The 22532-nt window shown below is 32.8% G+C and overlaps 2 protein-coding genes and 1 long non-coding RNA gene across 5 annotated transcripts in view; 1 reads left to right on the top strand and 2 right to left on the bottom strand.

Annotated features, from left to right (window-relative positions):
- The window catches only part of LOC143064274 (carboxyl-terminal PDZ ligand of neuronal nitric oxide synthase protein-like), a 93170-nt gene extending 88793 nt beyond the window's left edge, over nt 1-4377 (top strand). For 2 of the 3 annotated variants that reach the window (XM_076237009.1, XM_076237010.1), the window contains one exon: nt 246-4377. In XM_076237009.1, the coding sequence (XP_076093124.1) occupies nt 246-1328 (1083 nt within the window). In that variant the 3' untranslated portion in view covers nt 1329-4377. The remainder of the gene's footprint in view (nt 1-245) is intronic. The other variant, XR_012975211.1, reaches the window with a different exon arrangement.
- A 974-nt stretch (nt 4378-5351) lies between these two features.
- LOC143064259 (uncharacterized) lies at nt 5352-8052 on the bottom strand. Its single transcript, XM_076236956.1, has 2 exons — nt 7910-8052; nt 5352-6865 (listed from the first exon to the last, which is right to left on the bottom strand). The coding sequence occupies exon 2, from the start codon at nt 6843-6845 to the stop codon at nt 6027-6029; it is 819 nt and encodes a 272-aa protein (XP_076093071.1). The 5' UTR covers nt 6846-6865; nt 7910-8052; the 3' UTR covers nt 5352-6026.
- A 6516-nt stretch (nt 8053-14568) lies between these two features.
- On the bottom strand, nt 14569-16958 carry LOC143062390 (uncharacterized). Its single transcript, XR_012974725.1, has 2 exons — nt 16784-16958; nt 14569-14765 (listed from the first exon to the last, which is right to left on the bottom strand). It is a non-coding gene; the product is annotated as an uncharacterized LOC143062390 (long non-coding RNA).
- Nucleotides 16959-22532: the final 5574 nt, after the last annotated feature.

The following is a 22532-nucleotide window of genomic DNA, read 5'->3' as shown; positions in this document are numbered from 1 at the left end:
AAATTCAAAACTTTATCAGTTTTCTTATTTTTAGATATTTTTTGTAATGCCAACTAAAATTCCTGAAAGTATTGTACAGAATATTTTAGAATAGTACTCATAATCAAATAAAAGTTTTTTTTACAAATTTACGTATTTTTGGCACAACTTCCATTCAACTGTTTATATTGTGTTGTGTCAGATATATTATATTTTTAAAGTGTTCTCACTTTCATTGTTTTTAATTGTGACCTTTATATTTGCAGGTATCATGGTTTCCCACAACTCCTCAGTCTGGGGCTGTTTATACTCCTGATTGCCACGATTTTGAGCTTGACAATTCTTTCGTAACAAATTCTCCAGTTGTTTACTCAAAAAACAAAGTTGAGGACACAGACTCACCTGACAGTGGCCATAAAGAAATGTCATCGGAGAATTTATCTCTACATACACATCAAGGCATTGATCCTATGTACTGGCCTGGTATTTTAAGAGGACAGATTTCTGTCAGCTCCCCAGAAGCAATGTTAACACAAAATCATTTTGCTGGAATAGCATCCATTACGGGCAATCCATTTGCTAATGGTTTTGAAGACAGTTTTAATCAAAACACAATTTTACGATGTTCATATGAAGAAAGAATGAAAATCATTACACCACTGCCTGCTCAGGATGCTAGTGGTAATAAACTAGAGTTAAAACTCAATAAAACACCCAAAATCGACCCACCACCAGAATTTCGTAATTCCAGATCATTTCGTGACTCACAAATTTCAGCCCAGAGTACAGATAGTGCTTCTTCTCAAGATACATGTCCACTTATGAAATCAGACAGCGATTATTATTCAAATACAACAGGAAGTGGTCATTCACATGTAAACAATAATGACAATCATGTAGTTATGTTACATAATATCAATGAAAACTTGGCTACAAAGTCATCAACTGCCCAGGAACTTTTCCCAGAAACAAGGTTTTCAAATATGAGTGACGCTGCAATGATCAATGGACCCCAGATATCAGAAACTGTGCCATCAGAACCATATGGAAGTCAAACATCAAATGTTTACCAAAATTCTACGTGTGAAACGAGACAAATGTCAGATACTCAGTTTCTGGACAAATATAAACAAACAAGTTCAACACTAGATTCCATACAAAAGTTAGAACTTCAGTTAAATCGCATGAATCTGGACCAGAAGTCAGCATCGGATTATTGTTTAAGGACTTTGAACAGTGGATCAAAAGAGAATGGTGTCACAAAAGATGGTTCCTTTCGTGTGAAGACTATTCCTCCCCCGCCTCCACCTCGACGGACAGAAAGTCTCACTTCTGATAATGGAAGCTAGTGTTTTGTATGTGTTGTTTTTTGTCTGTGTACTGAGAAAATGAATAGTTTTGTTAAGAAAGAAAATTTATTTGTTATTTTGTAATGTGCTTTTAATGGATTTTTCTTTTTTGTGTATTTATTCATCTAATAAAAAGATACATTTAGGTACAATGTATGTAATGTATAATGAAAATATCTCTTATAAAATGGTAAAAAAGTTAGCATCATTTTTTTATCACAGAAGTCTTCAAACAAGTATATTATAAGGGTAAAGGAAGATAACTCTGACATTTTGTCCTGTCCAGTACTACAGTAAACCTTTCATTTCACAAGAATTCATTGCATATATATGAAAATAATCATCACTGGAATTAGACCAAGCAATTTTTCATTCTTTTTCTCTGTTTACAAGCTTTATTAATCTCTGAAAGGTCAGAAATAAGGTAAAAGTTATAAGATGCTTGTGATGTATCAAAATTTAACCCTATTTTATACTAAAACTAGGAGTTATTTTCTCTGGTGTTTACAAGACTTAGGTGTTATATTACCTAGAGGTATTAAACATTTATTGGGTAAAAAAAATCAAAATATTTCCTTTTTACCAAATATTGTCACCAAATTAGATGCAAAGAATATTTTATGTATAATATGTGATCACATACAATTGCTGTCATTAAATATACTTCGATTTTATTATCAGTTCACCACTTCAGTGCAATAATCTATTAAGTTTGTTTTTTTTATTTTGACTTACATGATATGAGGTAGCAATTATTGTTTAGTGCCAAACTATCATTCATATTTTCTGTTGATATATAATTTACCTGCACATTGATGTACTCATGAAAATCAAAATGGCATTTGTATGTACTTTAATTTATTTTGAATTTTACCATGTTAGCATATGAACTTACTGAAATACTCAGTGCTTTTTTGTGTTTTTTTTAAGTCCCAGTTATATGTCATTACGACTGAATATCACTTTCATGTATTTTTTCAACAACTATTTTTATAACTTTTTATTTGCATACTTTTCATATACCCAAAATTGAATACTAAACATAGCTTTGACGTGAATTTGGAAATATATGCCACCTCTAATATAATATTTTATATTAAGTCAGACTGAGTAGAATTTGAAGCTGTCATTTCACACTCTTTGCACAAATTATTTCCCCTTACCAACAATAGACTGGCTATTAACTCATTACATGACAAAATGGGTGGCTGCCCATGCAATGCATACCAAGTTGAACATAATATGTAGGTGTTTTTAATCAACTTTTACTGGAAAATATACGAACTTTTGATATTGACTTGTTTTAGCTTTAAAAAAAAATGTAAAAAAATATTTGAAAACTTGCAGATACAGTACAGATATGTTTGCTCTTTCCACTTGCTCTTCATTGGCATTGAAAAGTTATCTCCCTCCTAGGGGTTATGACATAAATCCCCCAAATTTCTTTTTATGCCCCACCTACGATAGTCGAGGGGCATTATGTTTTCTGGTCTGTGGCTCCGTTCGTCCGTCCGTCCAGGTTAAAGTTTTTGGTCAAGGTAGTTTTTGATGAAGCTGAAGTCCAATCAACTTGAAACTTAGTGCACTTGTTGCTTATGAGATGATCTTTCTAATTTTTAAGCCAAATTAGACTTTTGACCCCAATTTCACGGTCCACTGAACATAGAAAATGAAAGTGGGAGTTTCAGGTTAAAGTTTTTGGTCAAGGTAGTTTTTGATGAAGCTGAAGTCCAATCAACTTGAAACTTAGTACACTTGTTGCTTATGATATGATCTTTCTAATTTTAATGCCAAATTAGATAATTACCCAATTTCACGGTCCATGGAACATGGAAAAGGATAGTGCGAGTGGGGCATCCGTGTACTTTGGACACATTCTTGTTGTTAGATAAAAAGGACCAATGTAGCTTAGTTGTTCATTTGTGCCCTATCTGTCTTTTTGACAATCATATTTAATTTATAGTTTTATTATCAAATCACCATCACCAATTGATTATCAACTGCATTTGTTTAATTTTAATTATACCTTTAAAATTAGCAATTCTTTCTAAAACTTAAATTTAGAACAGATAGAAATAAGGTGCATTCATTATATATGTTTTTGACCTTACTACAGCTACCGGTACTTTTTACATGATTTTCAAGGAATTAATGTAGCATTTACTGTCATACTATATAGATTTTTTTATGGGCTTGTAAATATAGACGGTTTTTTTTCTTCATTTTTTTCATTTGTATATATTGCATTTGTTTTGTATATTTTAGAGACCAAACATGTCCATGTTACTTGTTTTCAAGATATTTTGTTATTTGATTTATTGCTGTGCAAAACTGTTATTACAATACCATAGAAGATTAAACTAAGTTTGTATTTTCCATTCATTTACAAGGATAACTTGTTCATATCATTGTGGATGACCTTCATGAAGGGTCTTATTAAAATATGATGTTTTATTATTGATATTTTAATCTTCTGTAGTCAAATGAAGAAAATCTTTCATAAATTAGGGGTTTTTTTTCAAGATTTTTCTCCATAATATATACTTGCCAAGAAGGTACATAAGTATGGTAAAATTTCTTTTTTTTTTACTTTCTAAAAAGTTTGAAACTGAAATTTATGTTTAAAGTTAAACATTCACAAAATATTTTTTGGAATATTACTTTTATGTTTTGATGGACTGATGAATCGTATTCTCTTACTTCTACCACTTTTTCTGGTATTTTCATAGTTCTAAGGTCTAGTGATATATCTTGCTACAGCATTATTGTTCTAGTGAAGTATAAGATAATCAATATTCTAATTCATGTCCTTTAAAATTTTGTTTATCTGGTAACTTTCTATTCTAACAACCAGAAGGATCAAAAAATATATCTGAATATATATCCACTGTAATTTCCATTTTTTTCACTGAATTTTAAACACAATTTTATACTCTCAAAATGTACATGGTAACTTGGACAAACAGTAGTTGTATTTTGTTTAAATGTCACTAATGATTAATTCTTTGTGACAATAATTGAAAAGAATATTAAATAAATAACAGAATCACGTGTGTGTTTATATCATGCCATTTAGGATGTTAAATTTTTTGCAATTTAAAGCATTTATTGCTATTTTAAATATAATCACAGTCATTACCATAAAACACAGATCAAGTCTGAATGTTGGTGGAGTCAATTTTACCATTCTAGAGTTAATAGAAAAATTGCTGATTTTTTTTTGTTTGGATTCTCTACTTAGTCCATTTTTAAATTACAGACCTTTGACTCTGGAATTTATATTTTTTTTTCAACAGTAACCTTCTTTGTGGTAGGACATCCTGGTGCAATGTCAAGGGAGACGAAACTTACATAAGTAAATTCAAGATTTTAATCAGTACAATTTTGAGGGAAAGTTAACTGTTTAATGTTCTATACATAAATAATTCTTATATTAGAGAATATGTTGATATGATTGGTCCAGAGAACTTCTGGTAGTTGATCTTGATGTTGGTTATTTTGATAGACGACGTTGACCAAACTTCTTTTCTTCCCAATGTAAACAAGATGATGGCAATAATAACACTGACTTTACCAAATTTATTTTTACTGCATGTTAATTGTTAAATAAAATAATACACCAAAACATTTCTTTGAATGATAATAAGAGTTTTTGCGTTAACAAACAAATATATTCATGCGCCAGGCCTATTCAATGACATCAATATACAGTTTATGTGTGATAGATCATAGAAGTAACGAGTGTGGAAAAATATATTACCTATCTCCAATTTTAAAGATTTATAAGGATTTAACGCCTTTTTATAGGAATTTATTGGTGTATAAACTGGACCAAGTCACTCACAAACATCATAAAAGTCTGAAGGGACCAAGTCACTCACAAACATAAAAGTATGTTTGTGAGTGACTTGGTCCCTTCAGACTTTTATGATATGTTTGTGAGTGACTTGGTCCAGTTTATACACCAATAAATTCCTTTAAAAAGGCATTGAATCCCATACTAAATCATCAGAAAACAGTAAACTTCCCCCTCCCCCCCCCCCCCCCCAAATTTCACCAACAATATATTTGATATAACTTCTATTGGTTGCTTGTAATTGACTGAGTACCAGGATGTCCTTCCACAGAGTAGGTAACCTGTTGAAAAATTGTAAAACCTGGAGTCAACCAAAAACTCTTAAAAATTAAATAGTGCTAAAAACATTAAAATTCAAACAAAATCCATTGGACAAAACTATATGACACTGACAACTAAAAAAAATAAAGTACCTTAAACAGGGTACCACTGGTATTCTATATATTATATGAAGAATGCACAAAAACTAGAAAAAAAGGGGTGGCAGTTCCTTTCAATCAAAAATGTCGACATTGTATTACAGCAAAAGACATACTACAATGTATGGGGTTATGTGACAAAATAATTGACCTAAAGTGCAGTTATTATAAATGTTATAAATATTATAAATGAAAGTACATTCCTGAGAGAACAATCAACCTAAGGCAGATAACTGGCAATGCTAGTCAATTAAGATTGGAGTCAAACAACCCTTCCATGTGTGAAGTTCAATCAGATAATTACTCTGAAAGACATCAATAGGAGAGGTACATAGTATTACATTGATCTGTCTAAAAAACTGAGTGTTGGTATTGACAGCAATAATTCTATACTTTCAGGACAAGTTTCCACACACTATTGTCTCATCTTCTTTGTTGTATTCTTTTCTCTTTAAAACACACATGATTGTCAAACACTGACTCTTTAGTGAAATATCTTTTACATGCACTACATTTCATTACATTGGGTCCCAACATCTCTTGGAATTTTTCTGCTGAAGTTAGGAATTTTTTAATGATTGGTGGCACACTTGTAGCAGACAAATAATCAATCTTGGAATCAATAATGGTTTCAATGCATATTTCAATCAATGGTTTCAAATGTGTAAAATTGTCTTCATAATATGGTTTCCATCGTGCCCATTCATCTGTCCTATTTTGACGTTTTCGGAGTGAGGCATATATAGTTTCTATTCCTTGCATACACAAATCTAACGGTGGGGCTACTAAACCAACATTCCCTTCAACATTCAGTATTTTCAGTGTTTTCAATTTGTTCTCAAACACAAGAAGTTCTGTAGGTAGTCTTTCAAACAAGTTATAACTCAAATCTATGATAGTCAGTCTTGGAAACGTACCCTGAAAACGAAACATAGTCGACGGAAGTTGTTTTAACTTGTTATGTGATAAATTTAACACTTCTAATTGTTTTAAACAAACAATGGACCATGGTATAAAATCTACCAAATTATTTGAAAGGTCAAGTTTTGTAACATTAACAAAGCGGCCAATGGAATCCGGAACAGTAGCAAGTTCAGTTTTTGTGATAGTCAATTTGATCACTTCTCGTGGGTGTTGGCATGTTGATAGTGAGGCTGTATCAATAAGATGGTGCTTTGACCCATATGTTTCCATTTCTCCTCTATCTATCAACTCTAAAAATCTGCTTTTCACTGCACCCATGTTGACTGTTATTCGTTATTCTAAAAAAGAAGATGGAAATGTCCTTAACAAAACAACAAAGAATGACGAAACAGGTTTTAGATAGATTTACTGTACTGTAAATTCAGGAATTTTGTGTGCATTTGAAATTGTGATTGTTTGACAATGGACAAAATTGTGACATTAATCATAATGCTTCATAGTAATAATGCTATTAATTTTTAAATGCAGTTTAAAGTTTGCCAAACCTATCTTGTCACAATTTTCACAAAAACATTCTAATGTTATGAAGTAAATATATATATTCACTATGATGTATGGAAAATCAAATACAGCTGTGAATCCAAATAATGAGGTTTGCAGTTAGAATAGAGACGCAAGTTATGGCTAACCATAGAAAATGGGGTTTGCTCATTGTCATAGGCCCTGTTGTTGAATATAATTGTTAATGCTCATGCCTTTTGGGTTCTACTAGTTGTGTAGTTGTCTTATTGGCAATTATACCCGAGATTATACCATGTATCCTGGTTTTGTCTTTTGGGTTCTAGAAGTGTATAGCTGTTTCATTTGCAATTATTCCCCATTTCTTTGCTTTGTCTCATGTGTTACATGTGTATATATAGTAGTCTTCTGAAGCACACTTTGGCTTTATTTCTTAACCAGGTGAAGATGATTGACTTGTGGATTGTTGTTTCACGTCCAGTGACAAATATTCCATGAACAACAAAATTAAAGAGGTCTGAGAAACTGAAGTCATAATTTTAACCAGAGACATACATTGTATTATGATACATGTACTTATATGTCTCTGTTTTAACTAAATGACCAATGTAGTCCAAACCAGAAAGACATCAGGTGGGCTTAACCATTTTCTCCCATTGTGGATCTTAGCCTTCAAGCTTTAGAAAGAACCCCTGACTTCCATGATGGCTTAGTGTTATCAGTATGTTGATGGAGTTCAGTTGATGAACTATAAAGAAGAAGATCTAGTGAAAAGTTTATAAATAAATGTAATTGGTTACATCGATATCAGGAACATATAAATTGACGGGGATGTTAGGTATACTGTTCCCAGGTTACATTACCGAATGTCAGTGCTTCTGTTCTGTTAATCCTTCCCCAATAAATTCTGGTCGTCTAATCGGCGCAAGAGCTCTGAAATTGGCATTGAACAGGACGTTAAACAAATATTTATAGTTGGTTACATGTTCTAAATATATCTATGATGTTTTCCCAACTAAAATTAGAACCGAGTACGGAGGAGATAAGTGTCCGTATCGGAAATGATCTGCTAAAACCCCACGTAGCTGCTTTCCAGTGTGAAAATAATATTAAAGCTGTTAGCATCACTATTATTACTTGATGCATATATGCAGAGGCATGAAATTTATTAAAAGTCTCTGATTCATGTAATGTATCGGCGTAACAAATATTATTTTAATGTCATCCTTGTTTAAACCAGTCAAGATCCAGTGACATATACATATTGCATAAAAGTATGTCTATGTTTAAACCAAAAATTTGTAAACTATACCAATGCTTGTTTTACATTGAAAAAAGATAATCCAGCATTTAATTCTTATATAAACATATAGGGCCCAACCAACGATAATACAGCTAGTTTCGTCTAAGTCGAAAACCACTCAGTTCTATGATTTCTATAGAAGATCCAAGCTGGCGGGAACAGTATATCTAATATATATGTTCCTGGTCCAAGTATTTGTATATCTAGAAATCATTGGAAGATCATAACATACAACTTCGCATTCTTATTCATTTTTTTTAAATATTTTTTTTCACGCAAGCTTAATTTTTTTTAAAGAATATTCCATTTTGTTAAACGATTTTTTTACCAGTCCGACATGACCTCACAGTAACTTAAACAGCACATAGAAAATGATAAATAACAAATTTAGTGAAAATAAATTTTAAAGATGTCAGAAAACAAACGCTAACAGAAAATAAAGTGCTTGCAGTAATATTTTATAGAACTAAAGCTAGTACCAGAGACATATTATAAAACAAATATATGTCTCTGCTAGTACTGATAATAATAATAATTATAGTGTTGATCAGTTAGGTAAAGGAAATATATACAAATACATTTTCATTGTGCAATACAAGAATTAAAAACTTAGCCAAACACCGCCATATTGTAATGGTTGTGACTTTAGGTACATCTAATGCATTAACCCAATGATGAACCTTAAAAGCAAACAAGCTTATTTGCAATGGGGATTTTATATGTATGGCCTTAATAATAAGATAAATTATTGACCTGATAAACAATATCAACCCCTATCAGATTTGCTCTAAATGCTTTGGTTTTTGAGTTATAAGCCAAAAACTGCATTTTACCCCTATGTTCTATTTTTAGCCATGGCAGGCATCTTGGTTGGTTGGCTGGGTCACCGGACACAATTTTTAAACTAGAAACCCCAATGATGATTGTGGCCAAGTTTGATTTTATTTGGCTCAGTAGTTTCAGAGGAGAAGATTTTTGTAAAAGATAACTAAGATTTACTAAAAATGGTTAAAAATTGACTATAAAGGGCAATAACTCCTAAAGGGGTCAACTAACCAATTTGGTCCTGTTGACTTATTTGTAAATCTTACGTTGCTGAACTTTTTTGCCGTTTACAGTTTATCTCTATCTATAATAATATTCAAGATAATAACCAAAAACGGCAAAATTTCCTTAAAATTACCAATTCAGGGGCAGCAACCTAACAACCAGTTGTCCAATTCATCTGAAAATTTCAGGGCAGATAGATCTTGACCTGATAAACAATTTTACTCCATGTCAGATTTGCTCTAAATGCTTTGTTTTTTGAGTTATAAGCCAAAAACTGCATTTACCCCTATGTTCTATTTTTAGCCACGGCGGCCATCTTGGTTGGTTGGCCGGGTCACCGGACACAATTTTTAAACTAGATACCCCAATGATGATTGTGGCCAAGTTTGATTTTATTTGGCCCAGTAGTTTCAGAGGAGAAGATTTTTGTAAAAGTTAACGACGACGGACGACGACGGACGCCGGACGCCAAGTGATGAGAAAAGCTCACTTGGCCCTTCGGGCCAGGTGAGCTAAAAAAGTAATCTAATAAAATACAAAATCTGCATCTGACATTTCCCCCCGAGTTAAATCATTAAAGGTGAAATGCAAAGGTAGAAAAAAAAATTGAGGAAAAGGTGTAAATCGCAAGAATTTATGTTTAAAATGTTGAAATTTATATTTATACAATAATTCCAAACTTCGTTGGTACTAAAAATAACAGGTAAATATTGGTGTCGAAAAATACGGGAAATACCAACCTTGTTTATCTCCCTTTATTTCCTTCTCGCTGTGACGTCATATGAGTCCTTTGTTACATTGGTATCGAATACATGTGTTAGAACGTAAAATTGTAAACAACGTTAACCGGCTATGGTGTTTTGTGTTGCATACAACTGTAATACTGGATCAGGTCAGGGATTATGTTTGTTTACATTTCCGAAAGACCAACAAAGACGAAAGATTTGGACACGAAAGGTGAAGAAGCTTGCAAAACTAAATTTCGTTCAACGCCAACGGAGCATTCCAGATTATGACCCCAAACACTTTGATTTTTATCAATTTGTTATTGATGCAAGGATTGCCTCGTTCATGACATTCACACCAAATCAGAATAAGACTGAAAGCAAATGTTATGACTTTATTTAATTATGACAAGAGGGCAGGAACAGACTTCTGCCATTCCTGCAGGGAGCCAGCCCAAGTATGCATCTAGAACATAGCCATAGGAAAATGACGGAGATTTAATATAATAGAGGTATATAAAATTAAAAAGTTATATTTCATTATTCGTAAGGCATATTTGGTTCTTAAATTAAGGCAGGGTAGACATCATTTGTGTTTATAATTTGGTTAGGATTTTTTTTATTGGAGCTCGATCTACATAGACTGGTTTAAACTATATTTTAACTTCGAGGCTGTAAAATGTTTAGAAGTCATACATGTAGTAGACCTGCATAAAATAAATGAACAAAAGTGTGTCACTTGTAGTTACATGTACGACAGACCAAATACAGACATTTGAAATGTTTTCTAAGACTGATAACAAAATAGTGGTAGGTTTGAAAGTCAATCACTGATCTTTTTCTATAAAAGGTGGCGGGGAGCTTATATATACCAGGAAAACATAAAACCTTCAAAAAATAATTTGCTGATAGGTTGCTGTCTGATTTATGTATATATAGTATTAAAAAAAAAATTGTTTATAGGTTGTTGTCTCATTTATGTATATATATAGTATTGTATAAAATATGTAAGGGTTCGGCGGAACACAGTGTCTCGCCTACTTTTGCTGGTAATTGCAGGATCAACAAAAATGAGGGAAAAAAAATAATTAAAAAATCCACTTGATTCTATCTTTTTATTGTGAGCAGGCAGCTTCTGTCCAAGTTTGGTAAAAACCCAGGATAGTTAATGAATCTAATAAATATTTAAAAACTTGAACTGCAGACTTGGGCTGATATTGGTGTCTCGGGATGATACGACATATGACACGGATTTTGCCATGTATTATTCTCTATATAAAAAATAGGAAAGGTTCGCCACCTCTAAATAAAAATGTGATTTTATTGAATTTTACAAAACTATTTTTATTTCTAACATAGCTTCTATCATTTTATTTGTTTTGAGTATTTTCCGTGTTTCCCGTAAATGTTACCATAGAGCCAAGATTTTTGAGTACGATGATAATTTAGGGTATTTTAGATTTGTGACAGACAGATAAACTATGCAAACAAATGTTATTACTGAAATGAGATTTTTTTTAAAGATTTGGTTAAGCCTTCAAGGCTAAGGACACGCCAAATTTTTCATCAATTTCCATCAAGTTGTCCGTGTCTCCCGTAAATGTTACCACGTCCAAATTGAACGAATTTTGCATGGAACGTGAATGTAACGTTATAATATATAATTGTATTTCCCATTTACTGAAAGTGTAGCATGTTGTGTCTTTAGCATTTGACACGTTATGTGTGATGATATTATTTTGGGAGATATTTTGTTTGAATAATTATTTAAATCAACAAGAAAATTTGACTTCCATCAAAATTGTTAAGCCATTTGCTGATCGTAAAAGCGTCGGATAAATAAGTATCATACAAAAGATTAGGTATTTTTAATGCAAAAGAATTGCATTTTAAACCAAGTGACATAGAAATTAACAGCTGTAGGTCACCGTACGGCCTTCAACAATGAGCAAAGCCCATACCGCATAGACAGCTCTAAAAGCATGATTCAATCATGTTTTTCTTGATATGATCCAGCGATTTTCATGTGTTAATTTACATGTAAATTTATCAAAATATTACTTTAAATTTTTGGATGAATATATATGTAGCACAAGCTAAAACATGCCGAAGCTTTCGTTTTTTGGATTCTAGTAACATAGATGCGTCTGCTAGTACGATTGTATATATGTTGTATACACTAAAAGTAATTTCCACGCATCCGACAAACAGACGCATTTGAAATATTTCAAGGACTGTAGATGACATTTTAATTTTAAATAAAATCAACAATTCTAAACTGCCGTTTTCATTTTGAAGGATGAAACTAGAATTATAGATAAAGCAAACAGATGATAAATAGTAGCTGTTGCTGCGATTGACCTGAACAAGGATTATTTTCCATTAAAATCTTCTTGAAAGACACATATATAAGATGTTGATAATACGAATAAAAAGATTCTGAATTTATATTCGCGAACTGTAGTTAGAAAACTAGTTTAAGGTGGGTTAATAACATTTATACTCTTGAAGCACAAAAAGCTTTGGTACTGCATGGCTGTTTCCAATCGATATAAATGCCTAGTCCTAGATATTTGTGATTACGGAATTCTGAAAATCATAGAGCAACAATTGACATGCTTGGGCAGTGACAAATATTTGAAATATACACTTTCATTTTGTTAAGAATATGATGTCAAAAATATATACTAGTAATCAGTCATGTTAACATGGTTTTTTTTTTAAATAAATAGTTAAACCTCAAAATGCAAGCCGTTTTATAAAAAGCTACAAAGCTTTGACGTTTGGTACAGAAGTAGGATGAAATAATTGAAAAACGACGTCAACTAACGTTACCATTACTAAACCGAACACTGTGCGTAACGTGGTTGTAATATTAACTGGCAGAAACACTTAGTCTATTTATAAGTAAAATACGGAAAAAATGGATTTTTTTTAAACAAAATTTACTTCTATATTCTATGTACTATCTTATGATCATGAGCTGCTGTATCTTGATGCTTCTGTCCAAGTTTGGTAGAAATCCAGGCCAATTTAAGAAAGTTATTAATATTTTACATGTTTTAAAAACTTTAAGCACAGAGTGAATATTTGTGGACGACGACAATGTCGCCGACAGAATTTAGAATCGCTATGTCTCGATTTTTCAACAAAAGTCGAAGGCTCGATTAAAATGATATACTATGTACTTCACCTACAGTGTACATGTTATACCACTGTCCCAGGTTATGGGATTTTTAATGGAGAGTCTTTAATAAGGCACTAATAACCCAAAAAAATATTATAATATTGAAGCTAACATGTTTAATCCCGCCACATTATTTATGTATGTGCCTGTCCCAAGTCAGGAGCCTGAAATTCAGTGGTTGTCGTTTGTTTATGTCATCACATTTTTTTTTATATTGTATACAACTCTCAAGTCAATTTACAGATTTTAAAAATGAGCCTAAGCCAACTCTGGATGGCAATCATTAAACAATGCCCCCCTCTCTTCATAAAAAGAATTAAGAAAGAAAAAGAAAAGATAATTGGATTCGGAGATATGAAAGACTTTTTTTATTAGTTGTCATTATTTGCCAGTACATTCAGATCAGTAATTAGTCTTTTTGTGGTTGGGATATACAAGTACCCGGCTACGTCCTCTCTATGTCAGGAGCCTGAAATTCAGTGGAGTGTTGTTTGTTAATTTGTTACATATTTGTTTTTCGTTCATGTTTTGTACATAAATTAGCCATCAGTTTTCTCTTTTGAACTGTTTTACATTTGTCAATAGGACCTTCTATAGCTTAATATGCGGTATGGGATTTGCTCATTGTTGAAGGCTGTACGATGACCTATAGTTGTTAATTTCTATGATATTTTGTCTTTTCTGGAGAGTTGTCTAATTGGAAATCATACCAGATCTTCTTTTTTTATATTCATTTCTGCTTCTCTTGTTTTTGTTCACATGTATATATAGCGCTATGACAGTAGTGGATGGGCATTATGTTTTCTAGTCAGTCACATTAATTTGAAACTGATTAATTATCACATATAGAAATAAGAAGATGAGATATGATTTCCAATGAGACATCTCTCTACTAGAGACTAAATGATGCAGAAAGTACATATTAATTATGGTGTTATCATTTATAAAAATCCATTAGGAGTCTGTCATCCAATGAAAGTTGTCCATAATTATTAACCATGCTGAAAGATTCAAGCTACATGTATGTTGTTCCAATGCAAATCAAATTGTTTTTTTTCAATTGAACAAGACTAATTCTCTTTTTATTTATTTTGAAAGGTAATGTGCATAAACTTATGGAAGTATCCTTCATACAAAAGTGGCTTAGATATACATTTGTAGCAGCAGTTGATAAAAGACTGGCTGAGCCACCTCTGCTAGCAGATCAAGCAAACAGACAAGAAAAGGAGACCACTTATAAATAAATTAAACAATGAATGGATGTGATAAAATTTTATTATCAATACAGTTAATATAATTTGACTCTTTGTGTGGTCATTAGGGCTATTTAAAGTTTGTTAATTGTTCAGCTGGGAATTCTTTCCTTATTTTGCAAACAACACCTGATGGCAACACAACTCTTATGGTTCTCCTAGTACATGGTAAATCTTCTTTGTGAAAAATATCTGTTATTTCTGAAAACAAAAAAGTATTCAGTGAGAACTTATTTTAAAAATGAAATTTTACAAAGTGTCTTAGTTATTTTTGTTTGGTTGCTGTTCAATATATGTATATCCCACATCTTCTTATTCATACATATTTAGTAGTAAAATTCATATGGTTGTTATCTACTCTTTTGAAACTTGATAAGGATTTAAAAATCAAGTTCAAAATCTTACTTTTATTATCAACTGTAATCTTATTATAGCTCTAGTAGGGAAGTAGTGGAATGGGTGTCAATGCGACAACAATACACAAGAGGCCAAATGGCACAGAAATTATATACAAAATTTTCATTTACTGGTGCTTCTGAAATAGCTGCTGGTATAAAAATCTATGAAAACTGAACATGAATTGCTTTGTATGCATCAGTCTCTGTGACAGTCACAAATAAATGCAAGCGATATTCATTGTTTGTAATTTAATTTGTATGTTAAAAACCTAATCACAGAAAATTAATTAACTTCTTGTCTTTAAATATAAACTATACAACAGTTTGTCATTAGGAGACCAAGAAATGTGAACTTTCCAGAAAACTAGATTCCATACAGGGTAACTGACAGGTTTGTGTTGGCAAAATAAAAGAATATAGTCATTTAAGTAGTACAAGTTAGTGTATAATGAGGGGTTACTTGATACTGGCATAATTAAGCAATGTGACAGTATACTTACTCATGAATCATATGATTTGGATCAAATGGATTATTTTCTTGAAGGTATTCACCCATGTATTCATAATACAACATGCACAAGAAAGTCTGGTTTGGGTTGGACAAAATCAATCAATCAAAAGGGATATAAGTATATCAACTCTGCAAGAGCTAAACCCAATTACTTGGGCTTTTTCATGTTTATCATGTACAATGTATATGTGTCATGTGTATTACAAATGTAATACTATTACAAAGTGCAATTGATTACAAACAAAGCCATGACTTTCCTTAACAAGTTTTCTAAATACTTTGATATTTATGAGATGGAGTTTATAGAGAGAATCGCTCTGTTCAAGCAAATTAATAAGCATAAATGCAACAGTCTCTTACTGTAGCAAGTTTGCCATATGTTGATCAATCATCATGTATTGAATTTAAAAAAGGAGAGAAATATATTTTCTTAATTTATTCCATTCACATGTACAACTTAAACAGTTAAAATTTATTTAAACAAATCAAGTTCAATCAACATGATCAAACATGCACCCACCCTCCCCATATTTTGATATATATACAAGTACATCACACCAGAGACATACACAAATGTACATGTATGAAGATATTTCACCAACTCATGTATTAGAAGTACTGTAAATTTGCAAATTTGTTCAAAATTAGGACTGACTAGTGACTATAAATATAATTTATTCAGAGGTGTTCAATAATTCATGACAAAAATTGTCTACATGTACTTATATAATAAACATGTATAGTGCACACATGTAGATTCACTGTACATTACCACACACAATTGCTTTTGTTTATATTACCCACTATATTGTAATGCATACATTGTACATGTAATGTGATGTATATCATACAGAGAGGGAAGAATTGATAGTATCATTTGAAGACATTTCCATTTCAGGCCTTCTTTTTCAATCAAATCAAACACCCCCCCCCCATTTTTTCCTTTTTATCTAAACTTTAACTAAAGAGGGGTGGGCAGGAGTCTTTGATAATTTTCCTCTTCCCTAACCCATCCAATTCCATCTCCCTACTCCCCCTCAATTTCTCATGTTCCCTCTCAACCCCTCCCTCAACAGCTAAAGGTCGCAATGTACATGAACTGTGTATATCAACCTACTTATATCATTATTATGTGATTAAAAAAATTTTGTTCGAGATGACTCTGACGTCCAACGGCTGTTTTGCCAGACAAACTGGGGTCGTGCCGAGGGCCCAAGCGTGTCTGACAAAACAGCCGTTGGATGTCAGAGTAATCTCGGAATCACAAAAAGTATGCCTAAATACATTATTTTACTATCTAATTTACGCACCATGAGATATTTTCAAGCCGGCAGGCTGTTAAAGATCTATTTCGTTTCCATCTTCACCATCGGATGTAGAAAATGTTGGCTTCTTTATCCAGTTACCGATTCGGCACCGGCAATCACAGGCACTTGTTCAGAGGAACAAGTGTCTGTGGCGGCAATCCTCTGACTTACAGGTTCATAGTGATTGATAAATACATGACATAGTTAGTTTAACCTTGGGAATGTCTATCTGTTCACGTTCATCGTCTGTGAATCGATAGTCCATAGTTGTATCGTTGTATTGTCGTTCGCATAATCGCGGCCATGCTTGTTTGTTTACATAATGAGAGGACACATATGACGTCACCAGCATTCCGGAACAAAGGGAGATAATCATGTTGCACTTTCCCCGATGAACCATGAAGTTACCTGTTTTATACATATAACGAGGACACACAAACGACTACCAATATTTTTTTTAGTATTTATTTTAACCAATTTATTAAAATATGAAACAAAAAAAGTTTTTAAAAACCTTTGCATTTCACCTTTAAGTGTTTTTCCCCTCTCAAAACTTTTTGTATTCACATGAAAGCCAGCCTTTCACCTGATCTGACAGAAGCATTGCAGCGTTTAATGCCACTCAAAGGATAGAACGGAAGAACCAGATGCTGCACTTGAAACACGTCGATAATGAACATTGTAACAAGCAGCTGTTCTACTATTCCTATTCGTTGAAGTTCTTGAAAAAACATTCAGGACATTTATGGCACGCCGTTATTATATTTATTCAATTTGGAGATATCTTATTTAGTTAAATAAGATATCTTATAAACTAATTGAGATATCTTAATAACAAAATGAGATATCTTATATATTAATTGAGATATCTGATTTATTAAATAAGATATCTTATATATTAAATAAGATATCTTATTAAAATGTTTATAAAGATATCTTATTAAATATATAATAGATAATAGATATTATTAACTTATAGAGATATCTTATAAACTAATAGAGATATCTTATTTACTTTCAAATGAAATAAGATATCTTATAAAAATTAAAGATATCTTAATACTTAATAAGATATCTTGTTAAATAAATAAGATATCTTCAAATTTGAATAAATATAAAAACGGCGTGCCATAGACATTTGTCGTGAAAAACATTTTAAAATACATAATTCCGACTCATTTGTGTCCATATGTTGCAAACATTCAGTAATCCCAATTTTTATGCGACTGCAAAAATTTTTGCGCTCGTATCGATATTGGTACCACGTCGTCGTAGTCGTCGTCGTCGTCGTCCGAAGACAGTTGGTTTCCGGACAATAACTTAAGTATACGTAGATAGAAATCTATGAAATTTAAACAAAAGGTTTATAACCACAAAAGGAAGGGGCCTAAATAAGCACTTTTGTAGTTTCTAGACAATAACTTGTGTTTAAGTAAATGAATCTCTCTGAAATTATACCACAAGTTTCTATACCACAAAGGGGTGGTAAGGATTGACGTTGGGGGTTATGGCTCAAACCATTTAGGAATTAGGGGCAAAAAAGGGGGAACTAGGGTTTCCTGGTTAATGGAAATTAAGACAATTTAAAAGCAGTGTAAGGGAGATAATCCAATTAAATTTAAAGTACACTGTTGTGTATAGATATAGGAAGATGTGGTGTGAATGCCAATGAGACAACTCTCCATCCATGTTTGGATTTACCCTCCTTACACTACTTGTAAATTATGATTAAAGAAATGTTGTATTGTCTTAAGATAATTAGCTGTCAATTTAATTTTTATAAGTTACTATTAATTAATATTAATTTTAACCATGAATATTTGTATGCCATTTTCTATTTTAAGACTTTCATGATGTATTAAATGGGTAATTATGGTTGCAAACTCCATTAGAAATTTGAATTGAGATTATGACCATATCTTGAGGGAAAGATTTTTGTATGGAAAAAGGGAGAGGGGGAGGTGAAAATGTGGGGGGGGGGCAATTTTTTCTCATTTCAATACGCAATTTGCATATTGTATTGCAGAAAAGCAAAAAAAAGGGGCGTAAAAAAAAATGGGGGTGGGATGGGGGTCAATTCATAGCAGCATAGTGTATTGCCCGAAATCAAAAAAACAATTGTAAATTCAAATCATATAACCAGTTCTAAGTTCTTCGACTACAGTTAACTTATCTGTGTCAGAAACCCATTATGTGTCAAAAATTTAATTAAAATCCAAGTACAGATCTGTACCAAGCGCGAATAGTGTGTCTATTTTTGCCCCAACTGTTCAGGGTTCGACCTCTGTGGTCGCATCCAGCTGCTCTTAGCGAAACAATTTATTCAAATTCATTTACAGTGATTCGTTTTCTCTGAGGAAGATATAGTAGAGACTTCCCTTTAAGCATCGACTCTTGCCATTTTAGTCCCATCAAACATCCTTTACTAGTATTCTAAGTGCAGAATATCTCATTGTTAAATGTGTTTGGTTTTTTTTTTTTATTTATTGAGATTTATCCGCAAAAACTACTAATGCCTCTTGTTTTTCTTTTTATAGTGAAAATACACTTATTTGGTGCACTTGAGTCAATGTCAACATAATATTAATTTAATTATAATGTATTGCTATTATTTTGTTGTCTGTGTATTGCATATGTTATTGTTTACAATGATAATGCATGTGTGCTTTATGCCCTACTGGGGCCTAATTTGGTGAATACAAATATTCCATTCTATTCTATAGTATAAACCTTATAACTTTATTTTGAATAACCCGAAGCTTGTCTTTGAGTTTCTTGGATACACCGTCATTCCAACAAGCACAATCATGCGAGTATTAATATGACATTGTATTATGCAGTACACAATGTTAAATCATTTTCTACATAAGGAGATGTCTTAGGTAGGGATAAATCCTGCTTTGTAAAGAATCACTCTGATTCAAACCCAAATATCTCTGAAACTGACATTCTCAAGAATCTTGATTTCTTGATTGACAACATATTTGTAATGTTTGGAGGACGTGTTTTTCAAACTATCGGTTTTCCCATGGGAATCAATTGTACCCCTCTTCTTGTCGATTTGTTCCTTTATTCTTACGAGGCTGACTTCATACGGAAACTTCTTAGGAAGAAAGAAAAGAAGTTAGTAATATCCTTTAACTTTACTTTCCGCTGTACAGATGATGTTCTCGCACTAAATAATTAAAAATTTTGTGACTAGTGAACGCATCTATCCCATCGAACTAGAGACAAAGGATACAACAGAAACAGTTTAGTCTTCCTCATATCTTGACTTACATCTAGAAATTGACAATGAGGGTCGGTTGAAAACAAAACTTTATGACAAAAGAGAAGATTTCTACGGAAGCCGATAAGGGCCATTCAAAAAAAAAAAAAATAATATGTCGTAATAACGACATCACTATGTCGTAATTATGTCGTTATTACGACATCGCTTTGTCGTAATTTCGACATAAAATGTCGTTACAACGACATCGCTATGTCGTAATATCGACATAACCCCCCCCCCTTTTATTTGGACGATCAATGCATTTGAATGGGAGCATATAGTTGGAACCCCCCTCCCCCCTTTTTAAAATGACTGGTTCCGCCCTTGACATGTTATGTCGAAATAACGACATCGCTATATCATTATAACAACCTTAGCCTTGTTACTTTGTGAGCATTGAAACAATATGGGAAACAATATGGGAAACAACATTTTCATCTTTATCTTAAAAACCAATTATCAAAATTGAATCAAACTTGATATAAGTGTGCCCTATAAGGTCCTTTCCAAGTGTTGTAACTTATAGTTTCAAATTGGTTAAAGCACATGACCGCCAAGGGACTTTAAAAATGTTCAAAATATTCTTCTCAAGAACACTGAAATGACTGAGTTTAAACTTAGTATAAATATACATTGTGTACCTAGTATCCGATGTCTTTGAAAAAAAGCTGTTGTGTTTGACATGATCCGAAGTTAAATATGGCCGCCAGTGAGGACAAAGTTTGTATCAAAACCCAATTGTAAACACATTCATTTTCTTTTTGAAAATGATAAACTCTGAATTCAACCAAGCTTGATTGATATTTAAGTTATTTACTCTGTATGACTGCACATGATAGAACTTTATTTCATAATCAAGTCAAATAGGACCCATATATATGGTGATCAATTTAGGCTCCTTAAATTAGAGTCTCTATTATATTTGGCATGTATGTAGGAAGAAGATGTGTTTAGTACTCGAAGGGTAATGTGTGCTTTTGCAATTGCTTGTCGTCCGTCATCGTCTGTAGTGCCCATTATATCCTATTTTTCAAGTGCTTTTAAGGGGTAAAAAAATCGACGCTACAGGAAACATTCTATACGAATTAATCAAACTAACTTTGAAAGAATTTTGCACAGTAGTTTCAAAGGAGATTTAAAAATACACTTATACGACAGACGACGACGGACAACAAGCGAAAGCAATCGCTCGCATACCACTTTGGGTACTAAACACAACTTCCTTGGGTGATAGGCGAAGGTCAGGGGATCCATTAGGCTCGAGTATTAGGAGTCCAAAGTTTAACATAGGCTCCAATGGAAAAAGCTTTGAAAATCTATAAGAACTATCAGCCATATTGGACCAATCTTAGAGAATGGATGATCCTTATATAATGAGGAGTAAATACAAAAAAAGAAGATGTGGTATGATTGCCAACGAGACAACTCTCCACAAGAAACCAAATGACACAGAAATTGACAATTATAGGTCACCGTACAGCCTTCAACAATGATCACAGCCCATACCGCATAATCAGCTATATATTTGTAAAAGGCCCCGAAATGACAAATGAAATACAATTCAAACGACCTATTTTACGTACAAAAATAAACGAAAAACAAATGTGTAACACATCAACAAACGACAACCTCTGAATTAAGGACTTGGCACAGACACATACATAACGAATGTGGCGGGGTTGAACATGTTAGCGGGATCCAAACCCTCTCCCTAAGTTTGTAGGATTATAGTTGTCCTGGGGAACAGTGGTTAAAAGAACTTGGGGTACAAAGTTTTAACAAGTGAAACTGCGAGCTACTGCTCACTGATGATACCCCCGCCGCAAGTGGATAATATTAATAGTGTAAAAATATGCAAGTGTTCGGTAAACAGGAAGTTGTCGAGTGATGAATCTGAAAACGCATCACACGGTATAGCTGACTTATATAAATCCTGAAACCAAATTTCAGAAATCCTTGTATTGTAGTTCCTGAGAAAAATGTGACGAAAATTTTCAACTTGGCTATCATGTGTAAAATCAGACAAGTGTTCGGTAAACAGGAAATTGTCAAGTGATGAATCTGAAAACGCATCACACGGTATGGCTGACATATATAAATGTTGATACCAAATTACAGAAAGGGTGGATGTGTAGTTCCTGAGAAAAATGTGACGAAAGTTTCATGGGACGGACTGACTGACGGACGGACGGACTGATGGACGGACAGACAGAGGTAAAACAGTATACCCCCCCCCTTTTTTTAAAGCGGGGGTATAATAAGGCTTCAATGGGGAGGACGCTTGAAGAATCTCATAAAGAACCAACAATAGCAATGTAGTTATAATTTGCATCAAGTCTCAGTAGTACATTAAGATTCAATCTGTACATGCCAAACACAATTAGAGGCTCCAAGGAACTTGAATTGCTTCCCTATTCAACTGGGTCTCATCTGACTTGATTAAAAAATAAATTTCTAGTACGTGCAAGTCTCGAGGTGCAA

This window comes from Mytilus galloprovincialis, chromosome 2 (genome assembly GCF_965363235.1).
Source record: "Mytilus galloprovincialis chromosome 2, xbMytGall1.hap1.1, whole genome shotgun sequence".
NCBI classification, from domain to species: Eukaryota; Metazoa; Mollusca; class Bivalvia; order Mytilida; family Mytilidae; genus Mytilus; species Mytilus galloprovincialis.
This window is presented reverse-complemented; position numbering and strand designations above follow the sequence as displayed.

Excerpts from the sequence above, each read along its gene's own strand:
- LOC143064259 (XM_076236956.1), bottom strand. The coding sequence starts at position 6,845 with ATGGGTGCAGTGAAAAGCAGATTTTTAGAGTTGATAGATAGAGGAGAA.